Raw genomic sequence first — 19,085 nt, forward strand, 5'->3', positions numbered from 1 at the left:
GGGCACACCACTGGTGACTGGCCACCAGCTGGATGTGGCACCATTCACCACCACTCTCTGGGCTTGGCCCTCCAGTCAGTTCCTAACCCAATGCAGTGTGCTCCCATCCAAGCCATGTTTAGGCAACACTTTTGCAAATGAACTGTTTTGATAATAAAAGATCTACATATTTCTAAAGAAGTGGCGTGCTGTTGACAACAGTAAACAATTATACTCTTATATTCCAAAATCAGCATTATAGTCCCCACAGTGTGGTTTACAAGGCTTTCAAGATATGAATCTCATAATTTGGTCATCTACATCTGGACAGAATCACAGAATCATGGAATGATTGGGATTGGAAGGGCCCTCCAAAGGTCATCTAGTCCAACCCTAAGCAGTGAGCAGGGACATCCTCCATTAGATCAGGTTGCCTGGAGCCCTATAGAGTCTGTTCTTGAATATCTCCAAGGAAGGGGCCTCAACTACCTCCCTGGCAATCTGCTCCAGTGTTCCACTACCCTCACAGTAAAGAACTTCCTCCTAATGTCCAACCTAAATCTACTCTTCTCTAATTTCAAACCATTGCCTTCATGTAGAACACCTTCAGGTACTGGAAGACCACTATTAGGTCTCCCTGGAGTATTCATTACGCCTGGCTGAACAACCCCAGCTAGAGAGTATCAATGGAACTGAAGTGGAAATTATATCCTTGAAGGTTTTTTCTGCTTCTGAAGGTAGGGGAAAGGGAAAAAATAGAGCATCTGAAGAGATATTTTAATCAGTCAGATCCATCCATAGACACATTTCAAATACTGACATGGTGCTGGCTTTTGTGGAGCAGTGATTTGTTGATAGTAGATGAAAAGCAAATCCCATGTGGGCTTTATTAGTTCCAGTGAGAGTTTAGTCCAGTGGACTATAAACTCACTGAAAGAGACCGGTTCTGTGGCAGAAAAAAAATATATTCTTCTCGAGAATGTGTTCCTCGATAGATTTAATGGGCTATAGCAACAACAGAAATTGCTGCCTCTGCTGGTTCAACTCAGTGCCAGTAAACTGCGTCACAAAGGCCTTTTTTATGGGTCGATGGAACAGATGAGCTCGTGGGCATCTGGTAGGCATTTGAACAAGGTTTGGAGGATTTTAAAGATATTTTTTTCTGTGGATTATAAACTGTGCCTTAAAATACTTACACTAATTGCACCTCAAGTATGTAGAAAATCAGACAGGAATGTTGTCATGTACTGGAATTAATCCAATACTATTCAGATGGATTTTTAATAGATATTCATGTCAATAACAGGCTTTCTCCCTGAGATGCCAGGCCTTGTTTTACTCTAGGCTACGTTTTATATTGGACAGTACAGAAATGATTTCCACTAGCCAGACACAGGGAATCTTGCAGTGTGATGGAGAAATACGGTACATAATTATGGCCATCCATTTTGTACTGTCCGTATTCTTGACTGCCAGATATTGTACACCTTGTTTTAGCAGCTATTCAGTATGCACATCCCTGTTTTCCAATTCATTATTGCCTTCAGCACTCATTATCTAATCATCTTTCCACACTACACACACAATGAACAGAAGCATATTTCAAAGCACAGTGTAAAATTCTCCTAATGCATCTAGTTGAATAAACCTATGTGCCTGCCTTCAACAGATCAATAAATGCCTTACCAAAGATTGAGTGAGTGAACTGCAGGGGATTCTGGCAAAAACACAATTAGTAGTGAATGGTGGGTCTGTAATGCAGATATATGCTTATCTACTCAGCTTTGATTGATTCACTTGATAAAAGAACAAAACATTATAAATTCAAATTGTAACTCAAGAATATGTCCTTATCAGATTTTTTCAGTGTATGAACCATTTAAGTGTCTTTCTTTTATCACAGGAATACACAAATGAGACCAAACTGCAATTGAAATGTATAAATCATGGTAAAACATTACAACTTCACGTACAGGGAGTATTTTTGAATTGTAAGTTAGAAATAAACTTGCATTTGGTAGGAAAATAAGAGTTGATTTTCTCTGTATTTAAAACAAACATTAAAGGGAACAGCCTGACTTTGGAGGCATTTACTTGAAGTCTAACCTTTCTTTTTCTGTTTAGGCTCCAAAGAAGCACTTGCAAAATGGAATTATTCGTGGATACCAGATAGGTTATCGGGAGTACAGTGCAGGGGGAAATTTCCAGTTCAACATCATCACTATTGATACCACTGGGGACAGTGAAGTCTATACACTGAATAACCTGAAAAAATTCACCCAGTATGGCATGGTTGTCCAGGCTTGTAATCGAGCTGGAATAGGACCTTCTTCTCAGGAAATCATCACCACTACTCTTGAGGATGGTAGGTCCTTTGCAAACAGCTATCATAGAATGTGTTTTTGCATTGTTACATTTATTGACTGATTAGTGATTATAATCATGAGGATAATAGAAAACCAGACTATACATCTGTTAAGACGTGGTAGATAGCTGAGTGTGGAGAGACTGGCCAATAAGCACGTGCAATGTTCATTACAAGGGATGCAGAGTCATCCAGACAAATAAATATAACTCTGCTAATGTGATATATCCTACTGTGAATGGTATTGACTAAGACCACAGCTTTCATTTTAAGAACCCAATTTCTCTGGTATTTAGACATTTGGAAATCTGGTGATCTCATAATAGCTTCATAGGGATCTCAGTAGTTTTGAGATGCTAAGAAGCAGAACTCTGAAAGCTGAAGTGATGCTTTCTATTGGCTTTGTTCTGTTTTCAAATGAATCCTCTGCAAAACTCGGAGCTCTTGTACTCCACAATCCATTATCTCGTCAGCCTAATGTGAGATGTATTTTTTTTCAAGGGTATCCAAATTAACAAGAGAAAAAATAATTATTAATTCAGACAAAATTGCACCTGTCTAATTCAAAGGACAATTCAGATATTTATTTTTTTTAAACTACAGAGAAAGTACCTCTCAAACAATGAGAGGGAGTCCTCTAGTGGAAAAAAGAGAATAATTCCATACCCCAAAGAGAACTATAAAAACAAACAGTCTTAAAGGACATCACAGCTCACGTTTCCAGCTAGTGGAAACTGGCGTCAGTGTACTGAAGTCAGTGCCACCTAGGAATCTTTCTACCTGAGGGAAATGGAGTGCCACACATCTAAAGTTCTCAAGAGCTACAGATTTTGAGGCTTATTTCTTCATGAAAGGCTGATGTTTTTCATTAATTTTAAATACCTCTAGGCCTAGACAGATCATTATAAGACCTCAGAAGATCTTTTTTTCGTCAGAGTCCTGCATCCTAACTTTTCCTGGGTTTTTTTTTTTTTTTTTGGTTGGTTGGTTTTGGTTTTGGCTCTTACTGGATTTTGGGTTCCTTTCAAAATGTAAGATATCATGAATTTGAAAAGCAATGCCAAATACTAATACTGCTGGATTGCTCTGACACCAAATGGCCAACAGAAAATGCTCTACATCTGGCTAACTTTCCCAATTTCCCTAAGTGGTCAGTGGAAATATATTGTAACGTTTTTTGCACAAAAAATTTACTTGTTTTAAATAAGTGCCTGCTTTTCCCCACCACCAGTTTTAAGGGGATATTGAAGTTGTCCAGAAAGATGGCAATGTGGCTATCAACTTGAAAAAAGCATATTTTGATTACTTACAGAATATTCTGCATATTTCAGCATTAGGACACATTCCTCTTTCAAAGGAAGCAGCAAAAAAAAAAAGATTACTAAGAGACTATTCAAGAAGAGGTGAAGCTGTACATCAAAAATCATTACAGGGCATAAAAGTTTTGCATTATTAACAAGCTCTAAGTGCTAAATAAATAACAGGCAATGGGATAGCAGTGAAAATTGAAAGGGTAGCCGAAGGGTAAACTATGAGTTCCATTCACAGAGTTAAAAATTATCAATATCTTATTCCAGTGCCCAGCTGCCCTCCAGGGAACGTGCAAGCCACTGCCACATCACCAGAAACCATCTCTATTTCTTGGTCAACGCTGGCAAAAGAAACGCTGAATGGGATTCTGCAAGGATTCAGGGTTATCTACTGGGCCAATCTCTTGGATGGAGGTGAGAGAAACCAAGTTAGGGCCAGGTTACATGCCACATGTAGCTTTTATATGATTTACTCTCTGTTGTGAAGGCATTGCACTTCCTTTTCTCTGGTTCAGAGGAAGCTTCATCTAATTGTAAAGGAAACCATTTTCCATAGAGCTTTAAAAGAGTTGTAGGCATTGCAAAACTGTGTGGAGGGCCCCGTGGGGAAGTCTTCCAACTATGGATTTGCAACATTCCAAAGACTTACCATAGATCCAAAATCACCTTAGCAAATATCACCTCAGTTCCAAAGTCCAGCAGGTTTCTTTTCTAAAGATTCATAAAATGAACCCAAAACAAACCTGCCCAAACCTGTATTTTATTTCATTTCAGTTGGTTATCTGTTTGCTTAGTTGGTTATCAAGTTTGCCCACTTGAGGCATTATTGCTTATTTTTTGACAGGATGCAGTTGGTCTTCATGGCTGCAGCATGGTTTGTCATGTTTCATGGCATGACAAATTTTTGGAAAGGGCTCTTTATTTTCATACCAGCCTCTTCTGGTGTGCTTATGTTTTGTACTCTTAGCATAATTCCTGGGGAAATAAACTGAGCGGAGAATGATTCGAACAATCAAAGGAGAAATGAGATACTTTAGTAGTCTGCAATTTATCACACAATGATAATTCTACATATGGTCCTTTGCTGTAAATGAAATATTAGTAGGTTTGAGATGCATGTGCCTTTATTCCCATTTGCCTTGCTGTATTTTTACAGCTGTAGAGCAATGAGCTGTCTCTTTTCTTTAGCTTTCACCCCTCAGTATCATAGTTCACTCTAATATGCAACTTTTGCTTTCACCCCTCAGTATCATAGTTCACTCTAATATGAAACTGTCTTGCACATCCTGGCTTCTGTCTGTGTGGCAACAGGAACTCAGAGTGGAAATGTAACCCATTGTTACTGTTGGTAACGTTAGAGTAAAAAAAAAAAGGAAATAAAAAACTAATTCTTCTGCATGCATAAAGATAAAAAGTGTATGAGATGCATACATAAAAATGTAGACATGACAGATATAAAATGATTTCAATAATGCCTGCAGTTTTTGGATCAGATCCTATGTAAATGTTATCAGTGCTCATCTAGGCTCCTATGTGATGTGCTACGGCGTGATGAAAAAGATGATGCTCATGCAGTGCTTAAAACTGGATTTTCTTCATTTGTTCAGCTTTATTTTCTACCCTAAATATGTTTAAAGCTTTTTTTGCCATATGGGTTGCACTTCTTAGCTTGCTAGGGAGGAAAAAAAAAGATCCATATGAAGTGCATCATCTTTCTGAAAGTAAATCTGATTTTACTCTGTTTAAATCTTCTGTTAGCTGGTATTGCTGCTATCAAATGCTTTGCAACAGCACTTGCTTTCAAATAAAGGGCACTTCTTGTTTTTTCCTTATGTGAAATGGTCTTTCTCAAAACCAGAAAATCTTTATAGAGACAACTGACTTTCTGATTTTTGCTTTAGGGAGTGTATTGCAATAATCTCCTTTTGTTATCTATTCTTTATGAAAAATCTTATTACTTGTAGAAATTTTTAATTCTCTTCCCTGCATTTGGAACAAAATTGGCAACAAAAAAAAGTTTGAAAAGGAAAACTAGGTCTGCTTTGCATGGTGAAAATTCAAGAGGCAAAGGAATCTGTTTTAATTTATTATGTCATTTCTGTTTTATAATAATGAAGCATTGCTTCTCTGGTACAGTCTTTAATCCCCATGATTTCCATAGTAGGAATCAATAGCTGGGAGAAGGCTGAACTCGGCAATAACTCAATTTCCATTTTATTCTATAGAGCTAGGAGAGATAAAGAATGTCACTACTACCCAGCCATCACTAGAGCTTGATGGCCTTGAAAAATACACCAACTACAGCATTCAGGTGTTGGCTTTTACAAGAGCTGGAGATGGAGTCAGAAGTGAACAAATTTTCACTCGCACTAAAGAAGATGGTAAGTAGTAAAACATTTTCCATTCCCACAGCCATGATCTGTTTGTGTCATAGAATGGTTTGGGTTGGAAGAGACCTTAAGGATCATTTAGTTTCAACCCCCTCCACCATGAGCAGGGATGCTTTCAACTAGACTAAGTTGCTCAAGGCCTTGTCCACCCTAGCCATGAACACCTCCAGGGAGTGGACATCCACAACATTCCTGGGCAACCTGTTCCAGTATCTCACCTTTCACAGCAGTTCAAATATTGTGCAGAAACATGCAAAGTGAGATTTCTATCTGAAGGTCTCCAGTCAGGAGCGCATGGAGAGGAATATGTGCCCACAGCTTAGGAAAAAAATCTTACAGTTTCTAACACTCCAGGTGAACCAGTTTGTCCATAACACTGAGGATCTGCATAGGTTTGGGGTTTGGGGGGTGTGTTATTTTTAAAAATTTTATTTTTAAATCCAAATATTTCAGGATTTTATTTGAGAATTTTGAGAGATTAAGTAAATTCTTTCAAAGTGATTGAAAGGAGGAGAGACTGTTCTAGGATGACCTTATGTTTATAAGAAAAAAAAATCAGTATATATATGTATACATTTAAAAGAAATATTTCCTCTGAGCAACTCCACTCTCAAAAGCAAAATGAAGAACAAAAATCTCTTGCCTTTGTTCATAGACCAAAGTCAACAGCCTGTGGGAAATTTAAGTCCTAATACTGAAAGTTTAAGAAACTTTCAATCACACACAGACACACACACACATGAGATCTCATAGTATCATCATAGTAGTATCATAGTATCAGTCAGGGTTGGAAGGGACCACAAGGATCATCTAGTTCCAAGCCCCCTGCCATGGGCAGGGACACCCCACACTAGATCTGCCTGGCCAGAGCCTCAGCCAGCCTGGGCTTAAACACCTCCAGGGATGGGGCCCCAACCACCTCCCTGGACAACCCATTCCAGGGCTTCACCACTCTCATGGGGAAGAACCTCCTCCTCACCTCCAGCCTGAATCTCCCCACCTCCAGCTTCATTCCATTCCCCCTAGTCCTATCATTACCTGAGATCCTGAGCAGTCCCTCCCCAGCCTTCCTGTAGGCCCCCTTCAGATACTGGAAGGCCACAATTAGGTCACCTCAGAGCCTTCTCTTCTCCAGACTGAACAGCCCCAACTCCTTCAGTCTGTCCTCACAGGAGAGGTGCTCCAGCCCTCTGATCATCCTTGTGGCCCTTCTCTGGACACGTTCCAGCACCTCCACATCCCTCTCGTAATAGGGGCTCCAGAACTGGATAGAGTACTCCAGGTGGGGTCTCACCAGAGCTGAGCAGAGGGGGAGAATCACCTCCCTTGCCCTGCTGGCCACACTTCTCCTGATGCAGCCCAGGATCTGATTGGCTTTGTGGGCTGCAAGTGCACATTGAGAGCTCCTGTTGAGCTTTTTGTCCACCAGCACCCCCAAGTCTCTCTCCTCAGGGCTGCTTTCCAGCTAGTCACTGCCCAGCCTGGATTTGTGCCTGGGATTGCCTCGACCCAGAAGCAGGACCCTGCACTTGCTCTTGTTGAACCTCCTGAGGTTGGCTTGTGCCCACCTCTCCAGCCTGTCCAGGTCCCTCTGGATGGCCTCCCTTCCCTCCAGCGTGTCTGCTGCACCACACAGCTTGGTGTCATCAGCAAACTTGCTGAGGGTGCACTCAATGCCACTGTCCATGTCACCCACAAAGATGTTGAACAAGCCTGGTCCCAGGACTGATCCCTGAGGGACTCTGCTTGTCCCTGGCCTCCACTGAGACATGGACCCATTGACATCCACTCTGTGGGTGCAGCCATCAAGCCAGTTCCTTACCCATCTAGTGGTCACCCATCACACCCATGTGTCACCAGTTGGGAGACCAGGATGTGATGCGGGACAGTGTCATAATCACTTTCTTGTTCCTTTAACTAGGCAAATCACTTTAGGTTGCTTCAGCAGGATGCATCATACTGATCTATTTCTCAAGAACTAGAATTTCAAATTCAGGGGGAGGTTTTATCTCTGATCTGTTTAATGCCTTGAAAACCCTATGAGATGCACAAATATATCTTTACATCCCTAAATACTTCTGAAAAATCAAGAGCTTTTCAGCAGAAATAAGAACGCACGACCCTGGAAATGATGTTACTTGAATAGCGTTTGATGGGCAAATTCTCCTGTGAGTTATGCACCCTTCTGTTCAGGGAAATTAGTCAGCTGATTTTTTTTTAATATATTTTTTTTTTAATTACTAATCCAGTTTACTGGTCATTCACAAAGATGTGAATGTATTTGTCATGTTTTTATTTACAATGAAATTTACAGAAGTGCCAAGAGAGTAGGTTCATTGGATTGACTGACTTGATGAATGTTTAGTGGGTTTTTGCCAATAATTAAAAAACAAACAAACAAACAAACAAACAGAAAAACAGTAAAAACCCCCAAACAAACAAACAGTAAAAACCCCCAAACAAACAAACAAAGCCCTTAATAAATGTAGTATTTTTTTTTCCCGATAAAATAGTAAGGGATTCATTCTAAAATTCACATACACTGTAAGGTCACCTGGCCCAAACTGTAGCTGTATCCAGGGTAAAAAAGAAAATTTTACTTCTAAAATTTTCTTTTACATTATCAAATGAGTTATTTGTTCCTTGTTCTATTTTCCTGTGCTTGTTCTTTCCATTACTTTGATCAAAGTTGAATTACCAGCAAAATCATAGAATCACAGAATCAAAGAATGGCCTGGATTGGAAGGGACCTCCAAAGGCCATCTAGTCCAACTCCCTCTGCAGTAAGCAGGAGCATCCCCAACTAGATCAGGTTACCCAGAGCCCTGTTGAGCCTATGTCTGAGAAACATAAGGAAATATAAGCATATAGCAATGTTGGTTAATGTAGGTCTGCTTCCTGGTCTTGTTGGATGTAGGTGTCACTGAGATCCTGCACCATCATCTTTCAATTATCACTCTATTTCAAGCTGTCTCATGGTACTGCATCTAATCCGAAACTGTCAAGGACAATCTGCTCAGTTGCAGACTTCTGTGTATTAAACTCTGAATGTTAGGACATTCTGATTCCACTCTTAAGTCCTTTAACCATTATTTTAGACCACCTAAGTCCTGAGCTGCTAAGTCCTGATGCTTTTCAGACACTCAGTGCTTGAAGGTAGATGTCAAAGGAAAATCTGAAATATAGGAGAACTGTAAGATCACCTGCTGTATTTTCAAGTTACTTTCTGTTGAGCAGATCTCAGCATGGCAACATTTCCCTAAATACACAGAATTTCTCATCCCAGAGCATTGTGACTGGGACTTAAACTACCAGCAGACATTGTGATGGTCCCACAGTGCTCCAGGAGATCAGTGACAGTATGGTTTGGGGGAATACAGTTCATGCTAGGAGATCTCTGAGGACAGAAAGAGCGTGGTTTCTTGGTTTTGACTGACACTGCAGCCTGCTACCTTATGTGTCAAATTGGCCAGCCAGTTCAATGTTGGGGGAGAATAAGGAGCATTCTTCCAGAAATCCCTGAAAAGTCAACTGACAGAGACAACATCTGGCTCCTGGGTCAGCACTTTATGGCACATATACTAGAGGAGCTAATTAGGAATGACATGCACTGGTTTCTGGTGAGTGAAAAACTTGACAGGAGCTGCAATGTGATAGAACTTGCCTGGGTGTACCTAATATCTTGTCTCTCAGAGAGGTTCCTTCAGCTTTTGGAATTGGTCAGATAGCAGAAGTGGTGCCAGTAGTACCTCTGCCTCTCACTGGGGACAAGTGTGATGCACTGCTCCTGAAATGTTACTGACACCTAACAAAGGCCATTATTCTGCTCTAAAGAGGATCAGGTACATCTCAGCCATCAATGATGCTTACTAACCTTTTCTCTAGAAATTGCAGTGAAGAGGACTCTGTAACCTCCCTAGACATCCTCTAAAGATCCAGCATAAAGCAACTCTTTCTTGGTGCAAAGTGGGTAGAGTTCTTCACTCCTCCTTTCAGGCCGGGAGTGCAATGGATAACCTGCTGCTTTATGACACGATTTCCTGTCTGAAGAGTTACTGTGCCCAGTGCTCCCTTCCTCAAAACATACACTTGTCCATCTCCTCTGACCCATTTTGCAACAATTCTGAAACATCAGAATCCCCAAATATTTTTTTCCCCTTAACTCCCTCTTTCTAGTTTCTCCCCCCTAATGCTTAGTGATTCTTTTCTCTCTCCCTTTGAGATCAGAGAGGCCCTGGGATGTGGGGTGTATATAAAAGCAGACCGTGTTTGGCTGTTGTGCAAAGGCTTGTCTCTCATCTTTAATCCTCCTGTTCAGCAATTCCAGTTCAGCAATAATTCACCCAAAGCAGACAACTAAGTTTTTCAGGTGTTTTCTCATGCCTACTAGTGGTCTCACTCATTAAATCTTTTGTCTATAAAACTAAACTGGCAGGTTTTCTAGGAAATACAATGACTTCGTGTTTTGCTTCAGCTCCGCCACTTTTTATTCAAGTCAGTAGAGGTTTAGAGTGAAATATATAAAGGCCTTCAGTTAAAGATAAGCCAAAATTGAAGTCCTGAGTCTCAAGAGCCTTAAGGCTGTGGAAGATAAGTAGGAAAAGCTCATTTACATTGCCAAACTATACACATCAAACATGTGCCTCATCCCTCAGAGGAGCAGACATTTCTTCTGTAATTTTCTAAGGGGAAGTCTCCTGTAGACAAGTATTCAGGAGGGCTAATTCCAGTGCATGTAAAAGAAGGTGCCCTGAAGTCAGTTTGAATGCACTCTCAGCACGTGAAATAAAAATAATTGCAATCTTAACAGGGCTTATATCTCAAAACCTTGTATCTCTGCTTGCGAACCTGCTCTGCCTAAGATTATGACATGAGATATTCCACTCTCCTCTAATAAAATCTGTAAATCTGAGATATTTGTAAGTGGCCGACAAGCCTTTCACATCACTACTACTATGAGGCTATATTGAGACATTAATTTCTTTTTTTTCATTACTTTTACATGAGGGAAAACTTTTCTTTGCAGAATCAATGGTGTAACATGCTTCACTGTTGCTGTGGAAAGGCAAATCATAGCTTCCTGTGACTCCCCTGTAGGTGTTCAGTGGGACACATCGGCCCAAAATTTCTTTGGCAGCCTTGAAATCTCCAGTATGAAAAATAAGAGTAACTCAGGGAATGAAGTACTCAGCCTAGATGAAATGAGCTGCTGCTTCAATTTCTTGTGATGTTTGTTACTGATTTTAGACACCAGAGGTCAGACACTGCTGCTGATCAGCTTAGGAAATAGAAACATCTCTAGCAAATAATATGAAATGAGCTTTCCCTTTCAATGTGATCACATTTATGGGGTTTGTCTACCTTTTATCCCCCATTATCCCTCAGAAAAAGAAACTGCTTTTCTTGAAATCCCTCTTGGCAGAAAAAAACCACCAAGTAGAAATGGCCATTTTTAAAGAATTCTTTGTGGGTTTGTCCCCTACCCTTTCCACTTTATCATTTCTAATAAGCTGTTTGTTCCCTTCACCTGGTAACCTAATTTACTAGATCATTAAAAATTAAAGTAGTTTTTCAAATTCTCTTCCTCGCTGTGTTCAAAGCACAGTTGCAAAAGCCACTCCATTTTGTAGCAATAGGAGAGCGGAATAGGGGGTAGGGCACGTGACAAATTTCCTTTCTGTTTCTGTGCTGCAAATGCCAACGTGAGAAAACTGTAGCATGAGACAGCAAATTTGCTCCCCATACAAGCCCAGTGCTTGAAACAGCACCTCTGACCAGTGAAGCAGTGCTGTCTTTCCATCTCCTCCTTGGCATTCAGAGCAAGCAGAAAGATGCTGAAAGGGAGCAACAGGGACTAGCTGTAGAGACAGAGAAATAACACTAACCCGCTTTTGTCAGCCTCGTTGTAAAACTGCCTGAATCCAGGAGGATTTTTCTTCTCTCCTTTCTCACACTGGACACCAGGCTCCCCAGTAATTGACACGAGAGAGATGGATGTACAGATATCATGTGATGAAGCTTTGTGGTTATTCTAAAATGAGTAAACATAAATCTATTCAAGTGCACGCTCACTGCTGTTTGGAAGCAGCCTCTGCTTTGGCTCAATCAGCTGATGAGGATAGATGTTCAGTTCATCACCTGGGCACTGTGGTGGAAAATTGCCCTTAATGATTCCTTAATGCATTTCCCATCCCCTGCCCCCCATCTCCCTCCCCCCATTATCACAGATCTCCAGTTTTATATTTTTGAGTAAGGAAAAAAAAAAAAGGTACAGGGTACTAAATTTTACCCAGCATGATCTGGCAGAAGTGGTGTCATTCCTCTGAGGCCAGTTCAGAGCAAATGAGAGGTGGGCAGCACATGTGAACGTACTTTGGCGTGCACAGGTATAAACCATAGGCAGGATGAATGTGTGAGAAAAGGCACTACTGGCAGCAGTCAGTTTATTTTGTTTGGGTTTTTGTAACTGTAACTGTCAACAGCATGGTCCTGTGTGGTGCAAAATTAAAAGCCCATTATAGAGCAGGGGTCAGTTTTCTGCTATACTGGTGATATCACACCTGGGTATACCATGCTCTTTAAATTTACCTCCCCTGCTGTTCAGTACTGTGAAGAAAAAAAATGGTGATAATCTCTCTGCTTATGGAAAGGGGAATGAGAAAGTTCCTGGAGCTCCTCCCCATTATCTGGCAGATCTAAATGCTATTTTCCAGACTAGTCGTATCTGTATAATTGCTTTCTCTGTGTTAGAATTTCACTTGTGCTGTCAAGAATACAAAGTGTTCTCCTCCACATGAAAGCAGCGTGCTATTTCCATGTCTTTCAAAGCCTTGCTGTCTGAGGAATGAGGCCATCTTTGATCTTAAAATTGCCAGAGCTGCTCCCTGCAAGGTTGCAAAGTTGTCTAGAAGCAGTCTTTAGCTTCTCTCTGCTCAATGCTAGTTGTTCTCTATCTTTTTACCATTATTTTACCCCAGGTGACCATGAAAAAAAGAAATTACGCTATAGTGCACATTTAGCTTGTCTTTGCTGGGATCTGTGGGAATCAATGTGCTAAATAAAGATTCATGGAGAATTCAATAAGAAAGCCCAGATGTCCTGAAACTGCTCTCTCATAATGACTGAAGCTAGTAAGGCTATGGGATGCAATGGCAATGAGAGAAAATACCATTAAGTTAGCATAGCAAGACTACAGTGTTTCCTCTTGAAAATTAGGGCAGACACCACATTCCCCAATCATAACTTCTTCAGGTTCTCAAGGAACCCATTTACAGTAACAAATGTTTCAGTTAATGCTGAGCTAACTCATATTAATCTTACTTAGGTCTAGGGGATGACTTTGAACAATGACTTTACCCTCTGGACAGGGAACAGTGATTGGTCTGTAAGGCATCAGATGACAGCCTGCAGAATTATTGCTAAGGAAATCTAAACACTTCCTCACACGTGGTTATTTCCATATGCACAGCACAGGAAAGAAAGACAATGTAACAAAAAGAGATGTAACAAATGAGCTATCAGAATGAATTTGTCACCACCTTAAAAACGTTTGCCTGATCCCAACCCCTCCGCAACAACCTGGAGGGGTCCTTGGATTAGAAATTTGACTATGCAGCTTCCTGACTTTCCTTCTAGTCCCTCTTTCTGCTGGCCTGTATACCAGACAGTAATACAGCATAAATAATGTGTTTCACATCTGTCCATTGGCTGGAAAGTGCTAGATGAATTCTGAGTTAATCCCTCAACAGCAGACAGCCATGACCAATTACCATCAGAACCTGTCCCTATAGATCACACCCTAATTTAACAATAAATTACTTTAACCTCATACATCTATTTGTAGTGATTTCCAGAAACATTACTAACCGTAAAGGAATCCTCCTGTGGTTTAAGTAATTACCCTGGAGAGCTAGCTTCTACTCTTCAGCAGCGAGAGCAAATGGCATTTCTAATGAGCTGGGTATAAATATCAAGCTGAATGCTGTCAAGCATCAATATTTACTCTGCATTGGATAGAACTGCTAACTGAATTAGCCCCTTTGCAGCAAGGGGCTGGGTTTGCATGCAGTTATAACCCTGACATTCTCACTTAATGCCTTATTAGCTTTCTCAACACACTATGAATAGAAATTGCACATGCAGAAATGTTGCACTGAGTAGTGCATGTCTGTCATTTTTCTCACATCTTCCAGTAGTACCTGTACAGATAGAAAATGGAAGTTCTCCATACGTGCTTTTTGGAACTTGAAATAGTTTAGTCACAAAGCTAAGCAAATGTAGACCCCAGGCAGTCTGACTTCTCTTTATGAGGCAAAGTTTTGAACAACCCTAATATCTACTTATTTAAATGAGGTAGAGCATAAATTAAGGATTTATCTACTAATATTTAATGATTACCTCCTCCAAGCCCAGAAGTGATGTATCCCAACAAAGAGGAAGGCAGGCAAAAATGCCAGGTGGCCTGCACAGCTGTCAAGGTCCGGAGACATTAAATGCCTCGGTCCGGAGACACAGTTCTTTTAAATATTCTCGTGTTGTGAAATTAGAGGCACAAACGAGGCCAAAGTATCAACAGCTAGACTATTTATTACATAAATAAAGTGGACATAAGAAAGGGAGAGGGAGAAAAGAGAGAGGGAGAGAGAGAAGAGAGAGAGTAGAGGAAAGGAATTATTACCACACCCCTCATCCCCCCCAAGACAGTTTGAGTCTGTGGAGGAAAGGTGCTGCAGGAAACGGTGCTGAGGCTTTTGCTGGAGAACAGCTGTGGTCCTCTGGGGAGATGTTGGGTTGATACAGGAATGGTGCTGAGGCTCCTCTGGGCAGCCTGGGTCTGTAGAGAAAGGGTGCTGAGGCTTGGTCCTCCAGGCAGCTTCTTTTCTCCGGAGCAGCATTGTCCCGGCTTTCTCTTCTCAGCGGCCTGGTCCATCTCCTGTGTTCTGCTTCATCTCCGTTTTTCTCCTCTGTTTCTCTCTCCTGTTTCTCTCCACAAACCAGAAGTTGTTCCAGTCTTTTATACAGTTTTTGGTCCTTAGGTATGTATTCAAATATTGTCCCTCAGGAATTCCAGTGGCAGGAAATAATCCTTAGGTTCTGTGTATTGCTGTATGTTTGGGCAAGATCCTGGCTGGAGGGGCGGGGGGAATCTCCATCTACCCCGTCTCCATCCAGACAAGGCTCCCCACATTCCTTACACCTCAGGAAACAGGTGGTAAAACCCATTGTATCACCCTGCCCAGGGTACTTGATGGGTGGAGATCTTGCCCTAAAGGTGTGATGGCTGGGTCCTTGGGTCCATTGTTGTAGTCCCATGTTATCACGATGCAATCACAAGCTGATTTGCATCCAGGATTGGTGGACAGGATTCTTTCCACCTTCTTTCCAGTGGCTCTGCTATCACTTTATCTTTGTTGACTCACATAGAGAGGGACAAACTTATTAGACTCTCACACCACCCCATCAATCAAAGATAAAAGCAAGAAAGAAAGAAAAGAAAGGAAAGGAAAGAAGTTTTAAACAATTTTTACAATAGACATAAGTTTTGATTGGCTAATGGCACAAATCTGTTGGACACCATCATTAGACACAAACTGCATATTGGACACTACATGTTGAATCACTGTATGCAACAGGGATTTATACAAGATTGACAATACTAAGAAAATATAACAAAATTAAACCAGGTAATTACACAAGGTGAAAGTATTAGACTCTCACAACAGCTGAAAATGGCACTCCTGGACACTTTTCAACACAAGAAGGAGACCTACAGAGGAGGGAAGCAAGGTCAGGTATCCTGGGAGGGGTACAGAAAAGTTATTCAAGTAGCCAGAGACCAAGTCAGGAAAGCAAAAACCCAAACAGAATTAAATCAAATCTGGTCAGGGACATCAAGGGCAACATTAAAAGCTTCTACAGGTATGTCAATTATAAAAGAAAGACTAGGGAAGAGGTGGGCCATCTCGGGAAGGAAACCATGAACTTGGTCACCCAGGGTAAGGAGAAGGCTGAGATACTCAAAGACTTTTTGCCACAGCAAGGGGTCTAACCACACTGCCCAAGAACTGGAAAAATGAAAACCCACTCACTGTAAGCTAAAATGAGGTTTGAAATATGAAGAATCTGAAGGTGCACAAGTCCATGGGACCTGGTGGGATCCATCTACTTGTCTTGAGGGAACTGGAAGATGAAGTTGCCAAGCCATTTTTCATCCTATTTGAAAATTCATGTCAATCTGGTGGAGTTCCCACTGACTAGAAAAGGGGTAATATAGCCCCCCTTCTCAAGAAGTGGAAAAAAGTAAGACCTGGGGAACTACAGGCCAGTTAATCTCATCTCTGTGCCTTGCAAGATCCTGGAGCAGATTATCCTGGAAACTCTGCTGAGGCACATGAAAAATGAGGAGGTGATTGGTAGCAGCCAACATAGCATCACCAAGGGCAAATCATGCCTGACAAATGTGACGGCCTTCTATGATGAGGTAACAGCGCTGATGGACAAGGGAAAAGGAACTGATGTCATCTACCTGAACTTGTGCAAAGGGTTTGACACTGTACCCCATGGCATCCAGGTGTCTTAATTAGAACAACATAGGTAGGTTTGGTGGACCACTGGGTGAATAAGGATTTGTCTTGATGATCACACTCAATGAATGGTGGTCAGTGGCTTGCCATCTAAGTGGAGACAAGTATCGAGTGGTGTTCCTCAGGGGTCTGCAGTGGGACTGATGCTGTTAACATCTTTGTTGATGACGTCGACAGTGGGATCAAATGCACCCTCAGCAACTTTGTCAACACCACCAAGCTGTGTGATGCAGTTGACACGCTGGAAAGAAGGGGTGCCATCCAAATGGACCTTGACAGGCCAGTGTCAGCCTCCTGAAATTCAACAAAGCTAAGTGGAAGGGCCTGAACCTAAGTAAGGGCAATCCCAAGCACAAATAAAGGCTGGGTAGAGAATGGCTTGAAAGCGGTGCTGAGGAGAGGGACTTGGGGGTGTTGATTGATAAGAAGCTTAACGTGAGCTCACAATACACACCTGCAGCCTAGAAAGCCAAATGTATCCTAGGCTACATCAAAGGAAGTGTGGCCAGCAGGTTGAGGGAGGTGATTCTCCTCCTCCACTTCATTCTCATGAGACCTTGTCTGGAGTGCTGTGTTCAGCTCTGGAGTTCCCAACACAAGAAGGGCATGAAACTGTTAGAGTGGGTCCAGAGGAGGGCCATGAAGATGTTCAAAGGGCTGGAGCACCTTTCCTATGAAGACAGGTGAGGAGGGTTGAGACTGTTCAGCCTGGAGAAGAGGAGGCTCCAAGGAGGTCTTATAGCAGCCCTCCAGTATTTGAAGGGAGCCTACAGGGTAGTTGAAAAGGGACTTTTTATACTAGCAGGAAGTGATGGGACCACAGGTATTGGATTCAAACTGGAAGAAGTTAGATTTGTATTAGACATTAGAAGAAATTCTTCACCATAAGGGTTGTGAGGCATGGCAACAGGTTGCCCAGAAAAGTTGTGTGGAGGTTCTAACCCTGGAAGTGTTCAAAGCCAGGCTGAATGGAGTCTTGAGCAACCTGCCCAGTAGGAGTTGTTCTTGTCAGTGTCAGGGGCTTGAAACTAGATGATCTTTAAGGTCACTTCCAACCCAAACCATTCTATGATCTACAAAGAGCAGCTTGCTGGACAAGGAGTTTTCTATTTGTGTTGCACAATACCTATTTTCTGTGAAAGTAAAGAAAGCTGATCAAGCATTGTAATGGCACTTTTGTTTGAAATTCTAATCTTCTGATTTGCAAAGATGTTTAGACAAAAATATTTGATTCCACATGTGCCAAATCTACTTAAAGACCAGAGCCCATCCAAATGATTCATTTTGCCTTTAATACCATGCATAGTAACTTCCAATGGATGTTCCAACATGCATATTCACCATGTGCAGTATTGAAATACCCATGGAATTATTTTGATCATTTAAAAAATGTTGGGGTGTTTTGTTTTGCTTTTTTGTGTTTTGAAGAAAAATATTTGAGGCTTTTTTCCCAGAAATTTAACAACTATTTATCCTGATGCTAAGTGCAGCTATTTGGTTAGGCCACTCCTTGAGTACTGTGTCCAGTTCTGGGCCCCTCAGTTTAGGAAGGAGGTTGACTTGCTGGAGGGTGTCCAGAGAAGGGCAACGAAGTTGGTGAGGGGTTTGAAACACAAGCCCTATGAGGAGAGACTGAGGGAGCTGGGGCTGCTTAGCCTGGAGAAGAGGAGACTCAGGGGTGACCTTATTGCTCTCTACAACTACCTGAAGGGAGGTTGTAGCCAGGTGGGGGTTGGTCTCTTCTCCCAGGCAACCAGCACCAGAACAAGAGGACACAGTCTCAGGCTGCACCAGGGGAGGTTTAGGCTGGAGGTTAGGAAGAAGTTCTATACAGAGAGAGTGATTGCCCATTGGAATGGGCTGCCTGGGGAGGTGGTGAAGTCACCATCTTTGGAGGTGTTTAAGAGGTTTAGTTGATTAGATGGTGTTGGATGATGGGTTGGACGTGATGATCTTGAAGGTCTCTTCCAACCTGGTTTATTCTATTCTATTCTATTTTGTTTGTGCATGATCTGTACCTGTAATGTGATATCCTATCACAAAGGAATTTTTTTCCAACTTGGAGAATATTGTACAGTGTAATGTGTGATTAAAAATAACATATGTTAATGAAATTAAAGTCTTGATCAAAATAAAAGCATGCAAAGAAATGCAATTAAGATTATGTACTTATATTTTATCATTTCCTTGCTATTGGGGATTTTTTTCTGTATGGTTTTAGAAAGGATGGTTTGGGGCTTTTTTTCCTCTTTCTCTCTGTTTTCAACAGTTTACATAGATAGCTGCTGTAATTAGAGTAATAGATATGCAGTGCAGGATAGAAGCCTGAGCAGTTGAAGGCCAGGCTGGGTATAAGGATAATATGTGGCCACATGTCTGCTCACATGTCACGCCACTAGCTAGGTATGAACCAAATCATGCAGTACTAACTGCATGGGACTACAGGTCATTCACTCTC

The 19,085-nt window shown here is 41.5% G+C and overlaps 1 protein-coding gene across 2 annotated transcripts in view; it reads left to right on the forward strand.

Annotated features, from left to right (window-relative positions):
* Nucleotides 1–19,085, forward strand: part of DSCAM (DS cell adhesion molecule) — a 491,025-nt gene that overhangs the window by 386,357 nt on the left and 85,583 nt on the right. For both annotated transcript variants that reach the window (XM_068155247.1, XM_068155248.1), the window contains exons 17-19: nt 2,104–2,344; nt 3,922–4,068; nt 5,880–6,035. In XM_068155247.1, coding sequence (XP_068011348.1) covers nt 2,104–2,344; nt 3,922–4,068; nt 5,880–6,035 — 544 coding nt within the window. The remainder of the gene's footprint in view (nt 1–2,103; nt 2,345–3,921; nt 4,069–5,879; nt 6,036–19,085) is intronic.

This window comes from Melanerpes formicivorus, unplaced genomic scaffold (genome assembly GCF_026170545.1).
Source record: "Melanerpes formicivorus ecotype bairdi unplaced genomic scaffold, bMelFor1.0.p_v2 SCAF_30, whole genome shotgun sequence".
NCBI classification, from domain to species: Eukaryota; Metazoa; Chordata; class Aves; order Piciformes; family Picidae; genus Melanerpes; species Melanerpes formicivorus.